Source organism: Physeter macrocephalus, chromosome 11 (genome assembly GCF_002837175.3).
Source record: "Physeter macrocephalus isolate SW-GA chromosome 11, ASM283717v5, whole genome shotgun sequence".
Classification (NCBI taxonomy): Eukaryota; Metazoa; Chordata; class Mammalia; order Artiodactyla; family Physeteridae; genus Physeter; species Physeter macrocephalus.
This window is the reverse complement of record NC_041224.1, coordinates 98,363,334-98,387,612: the sequence shown is the minus strand read 5'-3', so window position 1 is coordinate 98,387,612 and position 24,279 is coordinate 98,363,334. Positions and strand designations below refer to the sequence as shown.

General features: G+C 41.2%; 1 protein-coding gene across 3 annotated transcripts in view; it reads right to left on the bottom strand.

The window, feature by feature from the left end:
• The window catches only part of GPR176 (G protein-coupled receptor 176), a 95,190-nt gene extending 78,121 nt beyond the window's left edge, over window positions 1–17,069 (bottom strand). For all 3 annotated transcript variants that reach the window (XM_055088325.1, XM_055088326.1, XM_007119393.4), the window contains exon 1: window positions 16,030–17,069. In XM_055088325.1, coding sequence (XP_054944300.1) covers window positions 16,030–16,201 — 172 coding nt within the window. In that variant the 5' untranslated portion in view covers window positions 16,202–17,069. The remainder of the gene's footprint in view (window positions 1–16,029) is intronic.
• Window positions 17,070–24,279: the final 7,210 nt, after the last annotated feature.

Genomic DNA, 24,279 nt, shown 5'->3' with positions numbered 1-24,279 from the left:
ACAATGTTTAACTGAGAGAGAAAAAGCATCAGAAGCTCTGTGCTGATTCAGGACCAATGTCACTGATTTCCTGGTCCAGTAGAGTCTCCTCTGGGCTTCTGCCCCTGCACGTGCACATGCAGCTTCCAGCCTCCTCTACATTCCTGGATGACTTTCCACTCCTGACCTCTTGCACTGCCAGACTTATAGACACCCTCAGCGTCCATGAGCTTCTCTCCAGCTACCAGCCCGTGTCTGGTTCCTGGTCAACTCAGGGCTCTGGGTTTCGGCCGCTCTTCTTTCCTGGGCATCAGACGTTCATGGCATCAGGCCCTGCCTGGCTGTGGGAGTGTGCTCACGAGCAAGTCACTCCCCCTCTGAACTTTACACAAATGCAGAATATGAATGGTGACAACAATACTATAGAAATCAGTCAGGATATTTCTGTTGTGCATGACAGGAAGCCAACTCATGAAAGTTTAAGCAAAAAGGGAGATGTTGGGTTTTTTTGCTTCATGTAATTGGAGAACACAGGTTCAGAACCTCGAGGGACTCACACAGTATCATCAGGATATTTTCTCTGTCTCCCTCCGCCCTTCACCCCCCTCTCACCCTCACCTCTGCCCTCATTCTCTACTGATCAGATGGTTCTGGGCTTCCTTTATCCCTGCTTAGCAGCCCCTTTGGAAAAGAGGGCTTCTCTACCAGCATCTCTATGTCAAGGGCTTTGACCAAGCTTAGATTCCCACGACCCATCCCTGGACTAATCACTGAAGACAGGTAAATAGGATCCTGGGACCAGCAAGGCCTGGGTCATGTGCCCACCGCTACCTCCCAGGGTAGGTGTGGGGCTAAGCAGAGTATTGTAAGGGGCAGTCATATAAGGAACCACACAAAGTAGAAAGCGGTAAATACTACAGTTTGGTTCACTAAATATTCATTCCATAATCTTCCAACCATCTGCTACCCTCTGTTACAAAGCCTAGAAAGCTAAAAATACTACTTCGCAGACTGTCTTGCAGTTAGAGCACAGGCTTATATCCAAGTTCTGCCCAGCACATGTTCCCAAGAAAAGCAGACATGATTAATGTGAGATTGTGGCTGGTGCAGTCATCAAGTTTTCTCGTAAATACAGGAGGATTACAGATACCTTTTGTTCTTCAGGGCCAGCTATGTCGTAGGGTTCTAGAGTCTAATCCCTACATCACTGGTGGTACATGCCAACAGCTTCATTTCTGCTAGAACTAGTGGTATGGCTGTGCATATTTCCTAACTGTGCCCCTAGCTCTGTAGCATCCAGGCTTGGTTCCCTGAATCCCATAAATTCTGTAAGCAACCTAATACCCTGAAAGAAATATCTTTCTTCATCAACTGGCTAGTTTGGTGTAGAAGTAAAACTAACACCTTGCCCTGCTACATTATGCAAAAATGTGCACGTTATGTTCCCTGGTCAGGAGAAAACAAACATATGCCTGCTCCCTGAGCCCCACCCCTCCCCCAAAATAAAAACTGTAAAAAGACCCAGGATCACACTATCTAGCTCTGGTCCCCAAAATAACTGAAATAGTGAACCTTTCCTGTAACTTACTGACTCTTGATAAAAACAACTTCATTGTTTTGCAACTTTATTGACTTTTACAGTGCTGCCGTCCAAAGACATGACACAATCTTTGAGGTTACAACACTCACGTGAGATAACTGCTTTTTTCCCCCACACTGAACATAGGAACTGTAAACGTGGTAATCTTGTGGTTGCTTTCTTTAAAAATAACTGTTTGTTGTATATTTCACTTGTCAAGCCAGTCCTTCAAAAACCTGAACTCCCTTGCAATCCATCTTTGTAAATAAAATGTTTTCCTTTCCTGAATGCTTTTATAGCTGTGTCTTCTTTTGACAATAGGCTCTGCTGTTTGCAATTAAGAGCCCTGATAAATACTGGAAGGGAGGCTCCCCAGTGTATGAACATGAGTTGTTGAGGGAGGGGAGTGCTGTTAGAGGGAAAGGATGAGTTGAGAAAATAAAAACAGAAAATTGTGCCTACATTATTTCATAATTCATATTATGATCGACTGGAATAATGTGGTATTGTTATAAACTACAAAACCCAGTGTAAAGGTAAGGCTAAAGCAGTATTCTGATTGGTAGTAGTTACCATTTGGCAGGTGAGTCAAGGGTACCTGCATTGCACAGGAAGCCTCCATCTCCCATTAGCAAAACTCTCCTTGTCTTTCCCTATTAAAGACCCTCTATGAAGGTCCTAAACTGCCCACATATATTGTCTTCCTAGATAAGGTGAGCATTACTTGGAAATCAACAATGCACATGGAGTCATCTATCCCTGCCACAGGTGCCAACTAAGCATCAACTGGCAAAAATGTGATCTCAGGCCAGCATCAGGCAGCACTACCAGGACACAGACAGGGAGGAAGTTTACACTGGATACCCAATTCAGCATAGCCATCAGCGCTGGAAGAGCAGGAGGCAAGTGGACTAGGGAGAGGCACGAGGGGAGATTCAAATGTACCTATAAAATTTCATTTTTATAAAATAAAAAATATAGGAAACAAATATGACAAAATGTTGCCATTTGTTATTTCTGAAGGTGGGCTTGTAATTTGTTAATATTTTTTCTGCATTTTTAAAACCTCTCAAAAAAAAAAAAAAAGGAGAAAGAGAAGCCCAAAAGAGAAACCTTACAGGTTTCATGCTTTGCCTCTACCTCTATAATTCTGCCCCTCAGGAGAAACCTTTCATCAGAAATAATAGTAATTTTTAAAAGAAACTGAGTTCTAAAACTGATGTTAATCCATACTAGAAATTTATTTTAAGTGCTAAGGTGCCTAGACATTAGCGGTTCAGATTAACCTGAAAGTTTTTCAGGTGTCTCAGATTTGGTGAAGCAAGTTTTCAACGTAGGCCCAAAAGAAGTTTCCCAAGATTCCTCAGAATCAAGTGTGGCCACCAATGAAAATATTGCTTGAGTCCATTTGAAGGCATTTCCCTGGAAATTGCTTGTAAATGCAAAAGCAAAAGACCTGGGCAGGAACATTCAAGAGTTTTTGGTTCTAGAGGCCTCCTGAAAGAAATCGTGTGTGTGTGTGTGTGTGTGTGTGTGTGTGTGTGTGTGTGTGTGTGTGTGTACATATTGGAGGGAGGGGGATGTTAATTAAGAGGGTTCAGGGCTACACCCTTGGCTTATTCAGTCTTGTCCATGCCTTACAGTGTGTTAAAGGAAGCTTTATTTTGCTTATTTTCCCTTTGTCAGTAATCCTTTATAATGCCCTAACCTCGTGGTAGAATTTTAGTAGAATTAAACTAACACAAATCAAAACTGCATAACTAATTAAGTCCTGCAATTACTAATTGATCTAAGTCTAGGAAAAGGAGTCATCCAGGAGGTAGTCAGTTACACAATAGGTATAGCACTAGTTCAAGTATAATGGTTAAAACTAGGTTTAAGGGCTTCCCTGGTGGCGCAGTGGTTGAGAGTCCACCTGCCGATGCGGGGGACACGGGTTTGTGCCCCGGTCCGGGAAGATCCCACATGCCGCGGAGCGGCTGGGCCCGTGAGCCATGGCCGCTGAGCCTGCGCGTCCGGAGCTTGTGCTCCGCAACGGGAGAGGCCACAACAGTGAGAAGCCTGCGTACAGAAAAAAAAAAACAAAAACAAACTAGGTTTAAGCCTATTTTGGTTAAAAATCCTAAGTGTGCCCCCAACCTCTATTCTATTAACCCTCAAAGTTGTGGGTTCTGCATTTGACCTAGGAGCTACATTCTCAGACACCCAGGAACTATGGGAGTAAAAGAAACAATTTTAATGTTTTATGAGTGTAAAGTAACAAAAACACAAATTTACTCACTCATCCATTCAATAAAAATTTATGGAAGTCTCACACTGTTTATCATAAACAGGTACTTTAATATACATGGGTTTCAACACTCCTCTTTCGAAACCTCCCACTTAACTTTAGACTGCTTTACACTCCCCAGGTAACACCCCCGCAAAACAGGGATTCCATTCTTTATATCCAACTTGAATTTGTATATCATAAATATTCTATTCTAATATTTTGTAATCAGGTAGTTCTTCCATAAATAAATTTTTAAAAATATGCTACTATTAACCCTAATTTATGTTGACCCAAATGTTTTTAAAAAAAAAAAAAAAAACTCAGTTTGAACCATATGAAATTGTAGTAAAAAAAAATGGTCAAATGTTTGAAATGGTCAAATATCAGCAATATATAAACAAATATACATATTCTTAATGTTCTTTTTTACATACACCTCATTTTATTTTTTATTATGAATATGAATATAGTACATGCTCAGTTACCCATAAAGCCCATCCACATTATTATTTTGTTATATTTTTCTCTAGTCTTTATCTTACTTGTTTTTTTGAATTTTTGAATTTTATTTATTTTTTTATACAGCAGGTTCTTATTAGTTATCTATTTTATACATATTAGTGTATATATGCCAATCCCAATCTCCCAATTCATCCCACCACTACCTTCCCCCCGCCACTTTCCCCCCTTGGTAGCCATACGTTTGTTCTCTACATCTGTGTCTCTATTTCTGCCCTGCAAACTGTTTCATCTGTACCATTTTGCTAGGTTCCACATATATGCGTTAATATACGATATTTGTTTTTCTCTTTCTGACTTACTTCACTCTGTATGACAGTCTCTAGATCCATCCACATCTCTACAAATTACCCAATTTCGTTCCTTTTTATGGCTGACATACTCTTAATGTTCTTTAGACTAGATTCCTAAACTTACTTGAGCTCTCTTCCCTCATCCACTTTCTAACTTATTTTCCTTAATCTTTCAAGGTATTCTTATTCTGACCTGATGCCACCACCCCATTTGATGGTGGCATATCTCCTAGAATCAAATCTAGCGATCATCCCACCTTCTGTTTTAATATGTTTTGCTTATTCGCCAACTTCCGATTCTGGCAACGTGGCAGAACTTAGAACACTGCTACAAACAACTAGAAATGCTGGATAAAACAAAAGACATCTTTAAATTCATAGCTGAGTTTATAAGAAATAAAAGGAAATCCTCAGTTGCCTAAAAGAGAGACCAGAGAGCTTGCACTGAGGGGTGATTTTCAGACCAGGAACTAGGCCCTCACAGCTAACTTTGGGTTTCAACACCCACACACAGACTGAATGAGCCTGGACCCCCCTGAAGCAGGTAGTTGGAATGGAAAGCCCTGCATAAGTCCAGAATCCTCAAAGAGTGGCCACCTCAGTGAAAGAGAGAGTGAAAACTGTATCCTCTACCTCAGAGAGACGGCAAGGAAATGTGCCTTTTCCTGTGGTTGAGATCTTGGGCTAGTGACAACCCTATAACACCTGGCAGGAGCAAATGTGAAACTGTTCTGGAGGCCACTTCTGCAGCCAAGACCTCACAGTACCTTTCAGAAAAAGGAGATGGACTCACCATCAAAAACTTACAAACATTCAAGGAAATGATCCACCATAAGAGAGAATCAGCAGACACAATAAGCATCCCAAGATAACAATCTGAAATAATACATTTGAAATTATAAAAGAGGGAATTAAAACTATAAAAAAAAAAAGAATAAGACACTAGTATCAACTGATACCTTCCTGCTCCTTTACATGCCAGGTGTATGCTTATACCCTCAACTTTTCTAAATGCCCTACATGAAATAACAGGCTTGTCTATATGATGATGTCACTAGAGGCTCCAAAAAGATCCACTCCACCCATTTCTCCTCAACACCTGTCAAATATATGAAATGCTCAACTTAGTCACTCTTTTTGCTTAAGATAGTAAACTTCTTTTTTTTAAAGTACCCTTAATGGTCAATGTATTAATGCAATAACATCTGTTAACATGTACATCTAAAATAGTTTATTTATTTAGCATGCCACCATGAGGGAATGGAATTCAATTTCTGTTAAGTTTGGGAGAGAGAGGACAAGTAAGCAATTCAGGACAAGGTCACTGGGCATCCACAAGGACAAGAAGAAACCAAGAGGTATCTGAAAAGAGATGGAGTGAATACGAGAACATAAAAACTCTGAAAATAGGTGTTGATTCTCCGAAGATAGTTTTCTTACTTTTTAGTTTTGCCTAGGGTAAATCCTTACTTCTAAATTTCACCTAGAGTCACTCATGCCTTTCAGCCTAGCCAAAAATTCCCCTAAGTTTTTACACTTTATGACTGATAAAGATTTTCCGCCCAGCCAATCTGGAAGTTCCTCGACAATAAAACGGTTTTCACAATAGCTTCCAGTCACAACCAATCTAAATGGCGTGTTCAGAAAAATGACATGTAGAGAAACTCTTTGGCAAACTCTGCAGAAGAGATAATTTCAGAGACTTGGACACCCCAGAGAAAAACAAAGCCACATCTGTTTGTTCCCATTTTTAGACAAATTTCCTCCCTTTCTAAAAAATTCCATCCAATAAAGTAAAAGCATGTTTCTTGCAGAACCGTGAATATTTGGAGTTAAGACTTTAGGACCCAAAAAAAAAATTAATTAAAGATGAAAATTCCAGACAATAAATTAGTTGCTTTGTCTACCAGTATCAAAAATGTTCTACTATACCTTAACTGTCAACATATGCAGACATACCCCAGAGATACTGTGGGTTCAGTTCTGGGTCAACACAATTAAGGGAATACTGCAGTAAAGTGAGTCACATGGATTTTTTTGGTTTCCCAGTACATATAAAAGTTATGTTTATACTATACTGTAGACTATTAAGTGTGCAATAGCATGTCTAGAAAAACAATGTACATACCTTAATTTAAAAAATACTTTATTGCCATATTTCAAAATTTTTCAATGGGTATTTTATTCCAAACTCTTTTTAAAAATATCTACAAACTTTACTGTTCATACTACTTTACTAATTATACCTAATGGTGTTTGTAAAATAGAGTGTCTAAAAGAGAAAATCTATTTAATAGGTGTTCAGATATATTTAAAAAATACTTTATTGCTAAAAAATTCTAACCATCACCTGAGCCTTCAGCAAGCCATAATCCTTTTGCTGGTGAGGGTCTTGCCTCCATGTCGATGGCTGCTGACTGCTCAGGGTGGTGGTTGCTGAAGGCTGGGGGGCTGCAGCAATTTCTTGAAACAAGACAACAGTGAAGTTGGCTGCATTGACTCTTCCTTTCATGAATGAGTTCTCTGTAGCATGTAATACCGTTTGATAGGATTTTACCCACAGAACTTCTTTCAAAACTGGAATCAATCCTCTCAAACCCTGCCACTGCTTTATCAACTAAGTTTGTGTGATATTCTAAATCCTTTGTTGTCATTTCAACAGTCTTCCTAGAATCTTCACCAGGAGTAACTTCCATCTCAGGTAACCACTTCCTTTGCTCATACAGAAGAAGCAACTCTTCATTCATTAAAGTTTTGTCATGAGATTGCAGCAATTCAATCACATCTTCAGGCTCCACTTCTAATTCTAGTTCTCTTGCTATTTCCACCACAAATGCAATCACTTCCTCCACTGAAGTCTTGAACCCCTCAAAGCCATCCATGAGGCTTGGAATCAACTCCTTCTAAACTTCTGTTAATTGTTGTTATTTTGACTTCTCATTAATCACAAATGTTCTTAATGGTGAATGGTGACTCCTTTCCAGAAGGTTTCAATTTACTTTGCCCAGATCCATCAGAGGAATCACAATCCATGGCAGCTATAACCGTACAAAATGTATTTCTTAAAGAATAAGACTTGAAAGTCTAAAATACTTCTTGATCCATGGGCTGCCGAATGGATGTTGTGTTTGCAGGCATGAAAACAACATGAATCTCATTGTACCTCTCCAACAGAGCTCTTGGGCGACTAGGTGCCCAAGAGCTCATTGTCAATGAGCAGTAATATTTTAAAAGGAATCTTTTCTTCTGAGCAGTAGATCTCAACAGTGGGCTTAAAATATTCAGTAAATTATAGCTGCTTCACTTTGTTGTACAGCAGAAACTAACACAACATTGTAAAGAAATTATACTCCAATAAAAATTTAAAAAATAAAATAAAAAATAAAAAGATAGCTCCCCCGCAAAAAAAAAAAAAAAAAATTCAGTAAACCATGTTGTAAATAGATGTGCTGTCATTCAGGATTTGTTGTTCCATTTACAGAGCACAGGTAGAATAGATTTGGCACAATTCCTAAGGGCTCTAGGATTTTCAGAATGGTAAATGAGTATTGTCTTCAACTTCAAGTCATCAGCTGTATTAACCCCTAACAAGAGAGTCAGCCTGTTCTTTGAAGCTTGAAGCCAGGCATTGACTTCTCTTCTCTAGCTGTGAAAGTCCTAGATGGCATCTTCCAACCGAAGGCTGTTTTTTCTACATTGAAAATCTGTAGTTTAGTGTAGTCACTTTCATTCATTATCTTAGCTAGATCTTCTGCATAACTTACTGCAGCTTCTACATCAGCACTTGCTGCTTTGCCTTGCACTTTTATGTTATAGAGATGGCTTCTTTCCTTAAACCTCATGAACCAACCTCTGCTAGCTTCAAACTTTTCTTTTGCAGCTACCTTACCTCTCTCAGCCTTCATAGAATTGAATAAAGTTAGGGTCTTGCTCTGGATTAGGCTTTGGCTTAAGAGAATGTTGTGGCTGGTAAGATCCTCTATCCAAACAAAAATTTTCTCCATATCAGCAATAAGGCTGCTTCTCTTTCTTACCATTTGTGTGTTCACTGAAGTAGCACTTCTAATTTCCTTCAAAAACTTTTCCTTTGCATTTACAACTTGGCTAACTGTTTGGCACAAGAGCCTTTTTTTTTTTTTGGCCTATTTCAGCATTCGGCATGCCTTCCTCACTAAGCTTAATCATCTATCTAGCTTTTGATTTAAAGTGAGAGACATGCAACTCTTCCTTTCACTGGAGCACTTAGAGGCCAATGCAGGATTATTAACTGGCCTAATTTCAGTATTGCTGTGTCTCAGGGAATAGGGAGGCCCGAGGAGAGGGGGAGAGAAGGGAATGGCCAGGCAGTATAGTGGTCAGGACACACACAACATTATGGATTAAGTTTGCAGACTTACATGGGCACAGTTCGTGGCATCCCCAAACAATTAAAACAGTAACATCAAAGATCGCTGATCACCATAACAAATATTATAATAATAATGAAAAAGTTTGAAATATTGCAAGAATTACCAAAATGTAACACACAGACACAAAGTGAACAAATGCTGTTGGAAAAATGGCACCAAAAGACTTGCTCAACACAGGGTTGCCACAACCTTCCGTTTGTAAAAAAAACTCTATTATCTTTGAAGCATAATAAAGTGAATAATAAATAAAACAAGGTATACCTTGTTTATTTCACAATAAAACAAGGTATACCTGTAAAAGAATATTATAACATGATATAAACACTGCTCTGATTGGGGAGGGTTACATTTATAATCCTAAACAAAGGAGTTCTGTATTTCCTTAGCACATGACCACAGACTAAGGTCCAGAACAAAACAGGATCAGATAAAAGAAAAACAAAACAGTGGACCAAACTTTAAATACGTCTTTCTGCTCCAATGAGCTCACTGCTGTAGAAACCTTTGTAAAGGTGAAATTGTTGCAATTATTCTTGGAGTTAGCTGCTTTAGATGACAGCAGTTCCTGTTAGAAACAATGTTAATGTAGCAGAGTTAAGATGTAGCCAGATCATTTATTAACATCCTAGCAGTTACAAATGACTGAGCCCTAACAGAGACAAGGCACATTAGCACACACGGAAAGGGGCCTAATTGCTAGACTAGGTAGAAGAATCCAGGAAACACAGAAAAAAGCAATTAACTGATTATATTTAAGTATGTCTCTATTAATACACTGGATAGGTCATTCATCTCCATGCCTCTGGGAAAGTCTGTTTCTAGATTTTGGGTTTGTTTTGTTTTGTTTTTAGCGGTACGCGGGCCTCTCACTGCCGCGGCCTCTCCCGTTGCGGAGCACAGGCTCCGGACGCGCAGGCTCAGCAGCCATGGCTCACGGGCCCAGCCGCCCCGCGGCATGTGGGATCCTCCCGGACCGGGGCACGAACACGCGTCCCCTGCATCGGCAGGCGGACTCCCAACCACTGCGCCACCAGGGAAGCCCCTGGGTTTTGTTTTTTCTTTTTGGCCATGCTGCATGGCATGTGGGATCTCAGTTCCCTGAACAGGGATGGCACCCGTGCCCCCTGCATTGGAAGCACGGAGTCTTAACCACCGGACCGCCACAGAAGTCTCTAGATCATGTTTTTAAAGCACATAAAGTAAATTGCCAGTGGGGGAAAAGATTTATTTTCCTCTTACTTATTCCTTGTCAAACGTTTATGAAAATCCTTCAGTGGGACAATGGTAACAAAAGTTTTCACAGGATCAACAAGAGTGCCAAGACAATTCGATGGAAAAAGAAGCGTCTTTTCAACAAACGGTGCTGGGACACCTAGTTCACAGTATGTACAAAAATTAATGTACATGGACTGAAGACCTAAATGTAAGAGCTAAAACTGTAAATCTCTTAGAAGAAAGCATGAGTAAATATTCATGACTTTTGATTAGGCAATGGTGTCTTAGAAATGACACCAAACGCACAAACAGCAAAAAATTTTAGATAAATTGGACTTCATCAGAATGTAAAACTTTTGTGCCTCAAAGGACACCAGTAAGAAAATGAAAAGACAACTCACAAAATGGGAGAAAATACTTGCAAATCATGTATCAATAAGGGTCTAGTACCCAGAATACACAGTTGACCCTTGAACAACACAGGTGTGAACTACGTGGGTCCACTTATATGCAGATTTTTTTTACACTAAATACGTACTACAGTACTACATGATCCACGGTTGGTTAATTCCACAGATGCTGGAACCATGAGTACAGAGGGCTGACTAAAGTTATACTTGGATTTTTGACTGCCCAGAGGTCGATGGCCCTATCCCCCGCATTGCTGAAGGGTCAGCTGTAGAAGGAACTCTTACAACTCACTGACAGGAAGACAACCCAAGTTAAAAATGGGCAAAAGATCTGAACAAACATTTTTCCAAAGAAGATATGCAAATGGCCAATAAGAGCATGAAAAGATGCTCAACATCATTAGTCACTAGGAACATGCAAATCAAAACCACAATGAGACACCACTTAACACCCACTAAGATGGCTAGAACCAAAAAGACAAATAATAACAAACGTTGGCGAGGATGTGGAGAAATTAGAACCCTGATACAGTGCTGGTAGCAATAGAAAATGACACGGCCACTTTGGAAAGCAGTCTGGCAGTTCCTAAAAAAAGATAGAGTTACCATATGACCCAGAAGTTTCACTCTTGCTAAATACACAAGAGAATTGAAAGCATTATGTCCACACGAAAACTACACAAATGTTCAGAGCAGCATTACTAATAATAGCCAAAAAGTGGAAACAACCCAAATGTCCATCAATTGGTGAATGAATAAAGAAAAGGTGGTATATCCATACAATGGAATATTATTCAGCCACAGAAAAGGAATGAAGTATCTGCTACAACATGAATGAACCTTGAAAACATTATGCTAAGTGAAAGAAGCCAATTACAAAGAACCACTGATTTTATGACTCCATACATAAGAAATGTCCAGTACAGGCAAATCCACTGAGACAGAAAGTAGATTACTGGTTGGCTGGGGGCTCAGGGTACTTAGGGAAAATGGGAAGCAACTACTAATGCAAATGTGATTTCTTTGGAGGGGGTGATAAAAATTTCCTGGGATTCCATAGTGGTGATGGTTACATAACTCTGTGAATATACTAAAAACCACTGACCTGTATACTATAATTGGCTGAAATGTGTAACATATGAATTTTAATCTCGATAAAGTTTTTTAAGTTTTCACAGAATTTAATTTCCAGAAGAATTGGAAAGTAGAAGCTGTCCACTGAAGGCCTAGAAAGGAGAAGCAAAGGGTTACCAAAAGTATTTCATTCAGATGGAGGCCAGACTGCTTTCCTGTGCTTAACGTATTACATTATAAAACAGTGGGGTGGCAGAATGCATACAGCATATGGAAATCAATGGCAACATGAGGCAGTTTGAGTCAGTATATTAGGAGTTCATCTACCCAGGCTGGTAACTATTGACCTCACCATTTCAAACTCCTTAGGTCAATTCCTGAATTGACCTTATTCCTGATGTAGTCTACTACGTTTCCAGGCACACCAGAAACAGAAAAAGCAGGTATAATAAGGCTGTTGATAGTTACATTATTATTGGCTATAATTATGGCCAATATATTTGTTATCATATATTGTTATATAGACTGTTGACATTACATTATTATTGGCTATAATTATGGCTAACATATTATTTATATAATTATGAAAAATCATATTGGCTATAATTATGGCTAACATATTATTTATATAATTATGAAAAATCATCCTCGTAATTATGAATTATGAGCACAAACTGGTAGTAACATTGTTTCTATCAAACATTTAACTAAGGAACTCCAAGAATTATCCAGCTGTTATCTGGTTAATGTCAACTAGTATCAAAAGCACAAGTATATTTCTCTGTCAAATGAGTACCATGAACACTGCTGGTGCCCAATATAATTTAGTTGAAATATTATAGACTACCATGAGCAAAAACAGTGTTTCTCCATATCACTGGTGAAATCAATTCAACAAGTAACGACCCTCCCCCCTTTCCTTTGAAATGATGACTTCAATAACCACCTCAAGGAATCAGACAACAGACAACTTGGACCTTTACTTGGGGTCATCAACTTCCCAAAGGTTCACTACAGACTATTGCTAAGGAAAGGGGACCCAGGTTAAACACAGGGACCATACATACAGTGGTTTGGCAAGAGGAAGGCAGGCTGATTTCTCTATTTTAAAATAAATTTCAGGGTAGGAGACATACTTCTTGGCTGTTGTCTACAGTGTTGATTTTCTTTAAATAAGAGCAAATGCATTTATAAAAATCTCCTAAATACCTCCAATGATGATAACAACAGATAACAGGCAATTTGTCCAGAAGGAGCTTAGAGGTAACAGACTAGGTCACAACCACTGACCTTTTTCAAGTCAAAGCACCAGACAGGGGTCCAGCTTTCCAGGCACTTGGATTGTGAATCCAAAGACAGTGGGGAAAAAGAAAGAGAAAGATCAACTCTGAGGGGTTAAATGCAAAACATTTATTGGAAATGATGGTTCCAATTCTTTTTGAGTCCTTGATTTCACATCGTTCATTACTAAAAGTGGTGTGCGCCATATATTTATCAAAGGGCAATCAAAATTATTTGACTCTCTTTCCAAATCTACGGTATATCTGAAGATATCCCAAGATGTTGCATAAAGAAGGCTGAGACACTAGCTCACACAAACCTTCAAAAGTCATTATTTGAACAATATTATATACAATTCTCGAGTTCATTTTCAACACAGCAAATAACGTTCCCTATGGTTGGATATATTATAGTTATTAAAACTAGTTGGGGATTTTCCCTCATACAGGGAACGAAAACACTTTTCAAAAAGAGCTGTAAGATGTCAACAGTACAAAGAAATTATTTTCACATAATAAATAGTAGGCCTCTGGAAATCCCAATGAAAAATTCTATGTAGAGAATATGGGAAGTATGTTTGAATTTATGTAAAGGGAAAAAACTCATTTATCCATGTTTGGGCACAGAAGAAACAAGTAGATTAAACCAGTGTCATGTGCTATTCTAGACACTATTCCATCCTCTATTTACTTTTCAGCCTTCTAGATTCTTCTGGGATAATTTTTCTCTATTTTTGGGCTTCATGAAACTAGGCTTCCCAAGTTTATTTGCCTTGCAACTGACTGCACATGGCTTTGGAACTTAAGCTCTGAGCCTCAGTTGGCATTACCAGGATTTGATGACATAGATATGTCTGTATGGGTCAAATCCTCAGAGAACAATGAATCAAGAATACCAGAAACAAGTGCACGGTGCAATGTTACGTAGTTAAGCTTTTAAGAAAACCAGAAATGCCTTTCACTTTTGCACAAGTTCTCTGACTTTTGATTTCTAGAAATTTAACCATATTTATACTTTTTCTGAAAATAAAAAGGAGCAAATGAAAGTCTCTTAGGAGGGCCTAAGTCATGAGTAAGGGGGAATCCTGGCTAGGCCAAGTCAAGCATAACCAAAGGTCAAGGGCAAAAATCAGTCTCCTCTTTGAAGACATCCACAGAAGCAGTTTTTGCATGTCAATTAAAGTGCTGTGTGGAAAAAGTTGAATTAAGGGCAGATTTACCCAGGAATTCCTGAATCCAATGCAAGTTACCAGAATTGAAAGTACATGGGAAACAGAACATTTGTTAAATGTGCACTATTTACTCTGCCCTGTATACACATGCTGTTCTATTTCAAATAGTACTCAAATTTTTAGTCAAACTATGAGAAAATTTCTCCTGGCACCATCGTTCTTCAGGGTTAAAGTTACCAATGGGAAAAACAAAACAAAACAACCAAACTCTCTCTCTCTCTCTCTCTCTCTCTATATATATATATACATATATGCAGAATAAATGCAGACACAAAAATGCAGCCACTTCTACTGCCTACCCAGTAATCTACTCTTTAAGTAAATGTGACAATACTAGAATTTAACTCTCAAAAATGTACGGTGCACTGTGCCTGGTACCCAGTAGGTGTTCACTGTTTGTTTGTTAAATGAATACTGAAAATACATGGGACACAAGCTTTCACTTTGTTAATGTGCATTTACATTCCACTCATAAAAACACATCGTAACATACACACACAAATCTACACATAGCCCCATTGATTTCAACTCTTGAAAATGCCCTCATGACAAAAAAAATGGAAGATAAATATTATGCTAGAGTGGGACAGGATGATGACAATTAGAGAAGCTGCGAAAGGAAAATTCCAAACACAATTCTTCCATAGTCTTTTTTATTACATTGTGTTATTTATTCTTTCTTTTTCTCTTTCTTAAAATTGAAGTATAGTTGATGTTTCATAGTCTTTTTGATGTGTTATCTTCGTTTCCATGATAATTCACAGGTGTCTACAAAAAAGTAATCTATTCCTACTACGAAGCTTTAGGACTGCTCTTGGCCATAATATCACACATAATTACGAACAATCTTTTTACATCCTTATAAATGGCACATCAGAGAATTCATATTTTAAAGGAAGCCACATATTTACAAGTAATATGCAACATGTTTAACAAATCTCAACAAAAATGAATATTCATTGTATCACTTGTCATTTAAAGAGTAGCTACCAGAAGTACAAGTAATTCTCACACTAGTGGACATTTTTACTAACCACTCATTTCAGTCCGTTGATCTTTTCTTTCCCTAACAAGTATTACTAAATTTGTTGTGTGTGGCGTTTTGTGTTTTTTATCCTGTATTTATGCTGTACTTCAGAAAAAAAAAATAGGGAAAGAAGTAGATTGGATTTGTTTTGTTTAGGGGTTTAAAAATACCTAAGGCAACATAGAGTTTAACTCCACAGGTTTGTTTACCAGCAGGTTGCTGTTCCGAAGAAGCCAGCCATTTAAAAAACGCGCAAAATAAGGCTGTCGCAAAAAAAAAAAAAAAAAAAAAAAAAATTATATTCAGGGAATAGATGGGAGCGCAAAACACATCAGTCACCAGCAACAAAACAGAAGCTTAGTTGCTCACTATTTGTAAACAAGAGGTCGGGCCAGAATTCCGCCCTGGCACCCGGGAGGTAAGGCCTGTGATAGGCACAACCCCGTGCCCATCCCAAAGCGTTCCGCAAGGGCCGCCTGGGGCCCAGGACCAGGCAACCCACCCTCCAGCCGGGACCAAGCCCTACCGGAATTCTTCTGCTTCCAGCTTGGGGGCTCGAGTTGACCCTCCCTGCTTAACTTCCCTGCAGATACCCTGACATTCTTAAGCCTCCTTCAACTATCTGCACTTTTGCCACGCACCCCGAAACCCACGGCGGCTCTGGAGACCCCCGATCCCGGCTCTACGAGCCTGCGCCCTCAGGGAAGCCCACCCGGGAGGCGCCCCCGCGGGCGGCTTACCGAGCAGCGAGCCTATGAAGATGACGACCTGCACGGTGGTGGTGAACTGACGGTACAGCTGCGCCTCGCCGAACTCCCCGACCGCGCTGCGGTTGGCGCCCTCCGCCCCGGCGCCCGACGCGTTGCGCGGCTCGCTGGCGTTTCGGGAGATCCAGCTGCCGTTATGCCCCATGACGAGTTTGGAACTCCAGCTCCGTCTTAGCCCGCCCGTGCGCCCGCCTCGGACCTCCGCGCCACTCTCTCCTGCCTCGGGCGCGGAGGAACACGCGGGTGCCTGGTGGAGACCTGGAGAACCCGGAGCAGCCGCGGGTCCCCTCACGTCTCCACATCGCCAGCCCCGGCGCCCGGGAGGCGGGGAGCGGAGAGGGCGAGGCTTCGCCCCATGCCCGTTCCCTCCGGGGTCCCCGTCAGCAGCCACATGAAGGCGGCACGGTCAAAGCCCGCCGAGCGTCGTCCGTCCCTCCTCCCGCGTGGTCAGCGCGTCCAAGCCCACTCAGCAGAGAGAGAAACACAAGAGGCATTTGATGGTCAAGGAGGGCGCTCTCCGCTCCCGCCGCCCTCTTCAACCTCTGCTTCTGGCCATCCCCGGGGCAGCCCTCTCGAGTCCCCTCCGGCGGACGGGCTCAGCCCCTCTCCTCAGAGGGAAAAGAACATTGGACTGCAGCCTTTTTTCAGTCCTGCTGGCTTCTAGGCTACGTGGCGATGGGAAACCCGGAAAATGCCCAAGTCAAACGCTCGGAGCCCCGAGGGGACCTGCTGGTCCCCACGCCGCCCATGGCCAGGGTGGAATGCCCCGAACCTCCCCGATAGCTTCGCCGTCAGCGCCCGACAGTCCCCCAAGACGCCCGCGAGGGCTTCTCCGGCCCAGCCCCTCGCTGGGGGTTGCGACCTCCTGCTTCGGCGCGGGATGCAGGGACCTCGTTCCGCAGACCCTTTGCCTCTGCACGGCTCAGTGCCCCCTTTCCTGGCCCCGCTCCGGCCCTCGGCTGCAGGGAGAGAGCCTCCAGACTTTGCAGGGACACGAGAAGACGCCCCTAGAAGGAAAGAGGCACTATCTGCGAAATCGCCAAACTGCCTGCGCGCGCTTGAGGCGGCTGGGGGCGCGCGGCCCGCGAGGCAATCACGTGACACGCGTGGCCCCGCCCCCACGCCCAGGCTGCCGTGGGCCGGGAGGGACTGCGCCATCTTGTCCCCCCCGCCACGATCGTGATAGCCAAGGCGGGGGGCGTGGGAGGGGCGGAGGATCCAAGTCTGGCTGTCGTGGAGAAGCTCGCGGCTGTTCCTGGGCTTCGCCTCGTTTACTGCTGTCATTAATGCTCCTTATCTCGTCAGCTGGGGCTGCCTGAGGCTGATAATTTCACATCGTTGGCACCTGGGCAAGGAGCGCAGTCTCCTCCATCGGGCCTTGGGTGTAGCTGAAGCATTTAAGAAAGATGGGATTTAGAAATACAGTGCCCGGTTTCCTGGGCCTCTTCATTGAGTCTCGTTTCTAAAATGTACACAAAACAACCCGGTCGGGTGGATTCTGGGAATGAAGAGTTGAGGAGGGAGCAACTTCCTGCAGGCTGATGCAAACGGTTGGGAAGCTGGGATGAGCGAGTAAACAAGAAAAAATGGTAAAGAGAAGCCGAATGGGAAAAGGAACGGGTATGGATGGCATCCAGAGAGAGGATCAGGGGAAAAGAGAAAAGGAGAAATGAGAAGAAAAGGCAACTAAAATTTTGCCTGGTTTGACCTTATGAGAACTGTTTCTTTTTAATGAGTGAAGGACACGGTAGAGGGCTTTGACAAATGGACTGGTAGGACTAGGTCCCACCACAATAACTCTTACGAATTGATTAAAATTACAGTTATTTCTTGGTTATCTCAAGGCTGATCGTGCTACCATAGGGCTACTTCACTTTCCCTATTAACCCTTATTACTTACTCTTCTTGAAAGGGCGAAGGTCCATGTCTTGTACTTCTTTGGATTCTCAGAATACCTGCACATAATTCTCTATGTAAGCAGGTATTTTGAACATTTTGGAGACAAAAAAAAAAAAGAAAACGAGACAAAGAGAGAAATGGAAGGAAAATTAATGATAAACTGTATTTTCAAAAAAATAAGTCATTTCCAGCAGTTAAAATTTGTTCTGGGAGTCCAAACATATTTTTCAAGATGAAACCCCTTACACTGTAGTCATTATAAAACATAATTTATAATAATAATTCAGCAATATCCAGCACAGTCCTTAGGAAAGGTTAGGGAAGAGGTGTAAATGAGTTGTGTAGTGACAGTTGTAAAAATACACTTTTACCCACCATCACCTGCCATCCCATTCAAAACTACTAAAAAGGATTGGGATAAATGTGTAGAAAATATTTTTCAATTTTTCAGATGTAAAGAGTGTTTAATAAAGCAAGAAACCTCTCATTTTGTATTCCGAGACGATACCAGTAAATTCTCTCCAGCCCCTAAACTGGTGTTAGGGTATGGGGTTAGTTCAGTCAAGAAATAACCTGATAGGGGCTTCCCTGGTGGCGCAGTGGTTAAGAATCTGCCTGCCAATGCAGGGGACACGGGTTCGAACCCTGTTCCTGGAAGATACCACATGCCACAGAGCAGCTAAGCCTGTGCGCCTGAACTATGGAGGCTGCGCTCTCCAGCCTGCAAGCCACAACTACTGAGCTGAGAGCCACAACTACTGAGCCTGCGCACCTGGAGCCCATGCACCACAGCAAGGAGCAGCCCCAGCTCCCTGCAACTGGAGAGGGCCCGCATGCAGCAATGAAGACCCAATCGCAGCCAAAAAAAATAAAATAACCTGATAAACTGAGGGGTCACCGTGATTCTCAGACTTGGGGAAGGATTGCCTTGTGACAATATAGGACCAAGGATGAGATCAGAGTGGTATACTTCTTATGGCCGTGGGCTATATGAAATTTTCACTGATTATGAGATAATTTAATATTGATGTAAGAAGGGGAAAGGGGGGGTGGGATGAATTGGGAGATTGGGATTGACATAAATACACTATTGATACTATGTATAAAATAGATAACTAATGAGAACCTACTGTATAGCACACGGAACTCTACTCAGTGCTCTGTGGTAACCAAAATGAGAAGGAAATCCAAAAAAGAGGGGATATATGTATACGTATAGCTGATTCACTTGGCTGTACAGTATAAACTAACACAATATTGTAAAGCAACTATATTCTAATAAAAAAATAAGATTGATGTAAGTGATTGGACATGATTTAAATATATGTCAAATGTCTATAGTAGTGTTATTTATACCTGTCTGCTCATCACAAACTTAGTGGCCTAAATTACAACAGCAATCACTTATTTTGCTGATAAATATGCAATTCTGGCAAGACCCGTTGGGACTGCTTATCTCTGCTCCACATGATATCAACCGGGGCAGCTCAAAGTCAAAGCCAGGGTATGGAATCTGAAGGCTTGTTAACTAACATGTCTAGCAGTTGATGCTGGCTGTTGCTGGGACCTCAGCTGGGCCTGTCAGCTAGAATGCTTATATGTGGCCTCTTCCTGTGGCTGCTTGGCTTTCTTACAGTGTGGCAGCTATGTTCCAAAAGTGAGCATTTCAAGATAAGAGTCCCAAGAGGACAAGGCGGGAAGGTGGCCGACTTTTATGACTCATCTCAGAAGTCACAGAACATCACTTCTACTGTACTCTATTTGTTGAAGCAGTCAAAAGCCGCCACATATAAGGGGAAAGGACAGAGACTACACCTCTCAGTGGAGGGAGTGTCCATCATATTGTACGAACAGCAGGTGGAATGAGAGAGATTGTTGCAGTCATTCAAGGAAAATAAAATCTGCCATAATATCTGTTTTCCTTTTACCAAAAAAATCCTTCCAAAGGTCTCATTTTTAGATATATTTTTCTGGAATGAAACCGGAAGAGGTCAAAAACCACATAAATTAATTACAGTCCTCTTCAGTTACTGACCATGAACAGGTATTACAGGGATATGAGCTAGCCAATATTAACACCTGGCAGCAAACTGGTACACAGCCATAGCTGAAGGCAGGTGATTAGGACCACCAGCCTACATATTTATGTGCTAGCTAATTTTTATCCAAAACTTTCTGGAGCTACACTAAAAGCAGATAATAGAAAATGGAATAAAAAAATAGGCAACCTCTGGCTCTTACGTAGTGCTTAGTAATTTTTCCTTACATTTTTCTCCCATAATGAATAGTATAAGAAGGCATTCTCCCAGCTTAAAAACACTTTGTGTTCCCAAAGTTTTAAAGTTAGTTGTGTAGTGCTCAGGATCCATTTCCCTATAGAAATAATAAACAGGATGATAGGGTTCCCAGGCAGAGTGGGGCAAAAAGAAGGAGAGGCTCTGGGGATTAAGGACTCCCAGGGAGGTCCTACTCAGTCTGTAGGTCTACCTAGCTCTCCAAAGGTCTACTTTCTTCACAGTGTTTAAAAGAATTTCTCTTCTCCTTGTGCCAGTAATCCACTCATTTAACTAATGTTAATGCCCTGTGCTGGGAAGGCAGGAATACAGAAATGTGGAATAGAACAGATTCTCGAAGCTTCCTCCAATCACCTGTTCCTTAATCATATACCTCCTGGGATTTGCTTAGGGATTTTACTTCTTATAACCATGGGAAAACAGGTATGATGGTTAATTTAATGTGTCAACTTGACAGGGCCATGGTTGCCCAGATATTTGGCCAAACATTATTCTGGGTGTGTCTATGAGGATATTTCTGGATGAGATTATCATTTGAATCTGTAGACTGAGTAAAGGGATTGCCTTCCTTATTGTGGGTGAGCCTCATCTAATCAGTTGAAGATCTGACTAGAACATAAAAGCTGAGTAAGAGAGGATTTCCTCTGCCTGACAACCTTCGAGCTGGTATATAAGCTTTTCCCTGCCTTCAGACTTGACACATTGGCTCTTCTGAGTGTTAAGCCTGGTGGCCTTCAGACTGGAAGGACACCATCAGCTCTCTTGGTTCTCAGGCCTTTAGACGGGACTAGAACAACACCATCTACAATCCTGGGTCTTCAGCTTGCCAACTGCCGATCTTGGGACTTAGCCTCCAAAACTGCCTGAGCCAGTTCCTTATGATAAACCTCTGTGTTAATTTTTAAAAGCCTATTTCCTTCTCTGTTTTTTCTCTTACACTCCTGTGGTGTGGTGATAGGCAAAATTTACGTGTAGGTGCTAATAACATCTTTCCATACCTATAGAATGAAATAGGATCCATTTATGTTCCAAAGAATTCCTGGATTCCAACTTTCTTGGGCATTTATTGAAGAGCAGGAAGGGAGGTGGGTAGGGGACAGAAGAGATGGAATAGGACTTGGGATAATTGCAAAGCCCAAGGGGAAGGTGGGGGGAAGTAAGGAGGAGCCTATGGGTTTATTTCCCCTTCCTTCTTCCTTTTCATCATTGAAGGTCTCTTCCTCCTGCCTCCTGTCCCCAACACTACACTCTCATGTCCCTGCATGGCCTCTCCCTAAAGATGGAAAGAAGAGAAAAGCTGGAAGTGTTTTGAGTCGGTAAGCCCAAGCAGCAGTGTGCTGAGGAAAGAGGGATCCTTATGGCCCCGGGCTACCCATCTGGAATAAGTAGTTCTATTTCCAAATGGCTAATTCTATACCTATACAAAAGACACAGACAATGCAGGTTATTATGTAAACATTACTAGTGTTCAATGGTATCTCATTCTCCTCTTTTTCTGGGCACACAGAAGACTATTTTTCTCGGCTGCCCTTGCAAATGGGCAGGGCCATGTGACTATAATGACTAATGATATGTGAACAGAAGTGAGGAGTCATTTCTGAGCTGCGGCAGTGAAAAGTTTGTTGTGATTTTCAAGTCTCTCTGCTGCCCTGCCATTGTGATTGTGGAAGGGGACTTGTGTTGAAGAGCTGAAAAATTGAAGCAGCCTGTGTTTCTGAGTCACCATAGTGTGTGGGGGGTGGGGAGGGGGTTGCGGATGCCCTAGAGACCACCCAGACATACAAATTTTTTTTTTTTTTTTTGCGTTATGCGGGCCTCTCACTGTTGTGGCCTCTCCCGTTGCGGAGCACAGGCTCCGGACGCGCAGGCTCAGTGGCCATGGCTCACGGGCCCAGCTGCTCCGCGTTATGTGGGATCTTCCCGGACCGGGGCACGAACCCGTGTCCCCTGCATCGGCAGGCGGACTCCCAACCACTGCTCCACCAGGGAAGCCCAACAAATTTTATATAAGCAAGGAATAAACCTTTATTATACTAAACAACCAAGGTTTTTGGAGCTGCTCATTATCACAGTATAACCCAGCCTATCCTGGCAGATAGAGTCATGAAAACTGGGGCCTGCATATTTAAGAGAGCATAGACTTTATTTCCTGGGAATGGAAGATATTGAGTTAGGGCTTAAAAAATAATCTCTGTGTATATTGGTGGCAATAAGGATATCCTAGGTCCTTGTAAAATGAAAGTGGTAGCTGATAATAAAGTCTCTGGGCATCTTTGAATTGAACTACTGGAATATTTCATGTCCAAAAACATACTGGTCTCCAATAAATTTATGTCATTTAAATAGCTTTTTGGGGGGAGTACTTAAGCTTAGTATACTCAGAGTGTCTCTTTACACAGGCAAACCTACCAACTCCCTCAAGATAAAGAGTCTAGTATCCGGGTCAGAGGGAAGGGGGGCAGTATGATGTTGGTGTCAGTTTGACCTGGGTTTCAATGCCTGCTCCCCTATTTCCACTTGTGACGCTGGGCAGTTACATGACCTCTCTAAGCTCAGTTTCCTCCTCTACCAAATAGCGATAAAAATGCCTATATTGCAAGGCTGTTTAGAGGACAATAAAATACCAAATTAATGAAAATCTCTAACAGTACCTGGCACATCATAGGAAATCAATGAAACGTAACTATATAAGATTGTTTCCTGTTTATTGATGCTTAAAGACAACAAATATCAAAAGGGAGAAAAAGCATCATCTTTCAACATTTTAAAGAATTCTCTCTTTGTAGATATAAATAAAGCACTGCCTAACAAGTCCTGTATTTCAAAAAATGGAAGAACCACTTACTTTGCAATTAACAAAGGACAAAATGGCTTTTGGTTAAAGATTGAGAAGTCTACAATTTAGCCTTTACACTATTGGGTTAAATACGTTTACTTTATGGTTCTTAGTTTGGGGTATGTTAAATTACCATCAAAGAAATTATCTGTTTAAAAAATCTAGTACTACTAATAATTTACTAATTATAGTAAATAATGCAATTAGTATAATAATTTACTAATTATATTTACTAATAATTTGCATATTCCAAATTATCTCAATATGTGGACTGGGAAATGGTTTTCTACTGTTATGAATCTATAACTCCTAATGCAGTTTCCCAATCTGTAATAGTCCTTGCATCTATAGATTGCTATTAAGTTCATCAAAAATATCTGGAAGGTGAGAGATTGAATACCCCTTCCCCCAGAAAGCCTCAGTAATTTCATATACACAGACACATAGACACATGCACACACACATATACACGTAGTAATTATAAAGCAACCTGCCTAATTTTTTAATAGCAAGTATGCCAAAACTAAAATATCCATGAATATTATCACCTTTAAAGGAGTCACCTTGGGAAGCTGTTTAACTGTTGAAGAATATCATGATTTCTTAACACTTATTTGGGACTCTCTTTTATAACTAACTTCAGAAGTTGGAATATTCTTTCCTGTATCATAAAAGGATCATTCTTTTGCTGATGGTAACAAATATGTCCTTTAAGAATAAATTTGAATTTTTTGATAGAGCCAAAATTATCTAGGACCAATTCTGGTGAATTAAGTGATCAAGACAGTATCTTCCTTGCTAAAAGATGAGATATGACTATAAAATACTACAACTCACAGTCTGACTTGTAAGTAATGGCACAGCTTTGGAATAAAAATATATACTTAACTTATTCCAGAATTTAAAGGACAAGATTCATTTGGGTATATAAATATGTAAATGCATACAAATACCCACAAATTGATGCAAAAAAAAAAGCAATTTTTATTTCATAATTTCTTGAGCAGTAGGAGCCACCTTGCCTCTCCTACTCCTGCCAGGCCACAGAGAGCTTTAAGAACAATTAAGTGCTTTTACCTCCTACAAGGAGACAAGAAAGAGGGCAGGGCCAAAAAAGTATTCAAAGAAGTGGGCTTCCCTGGTGGCGCAGTGGTTGCGTGTCCGCCTGCCGATGCAGGGGAACCGGGTTCGCGC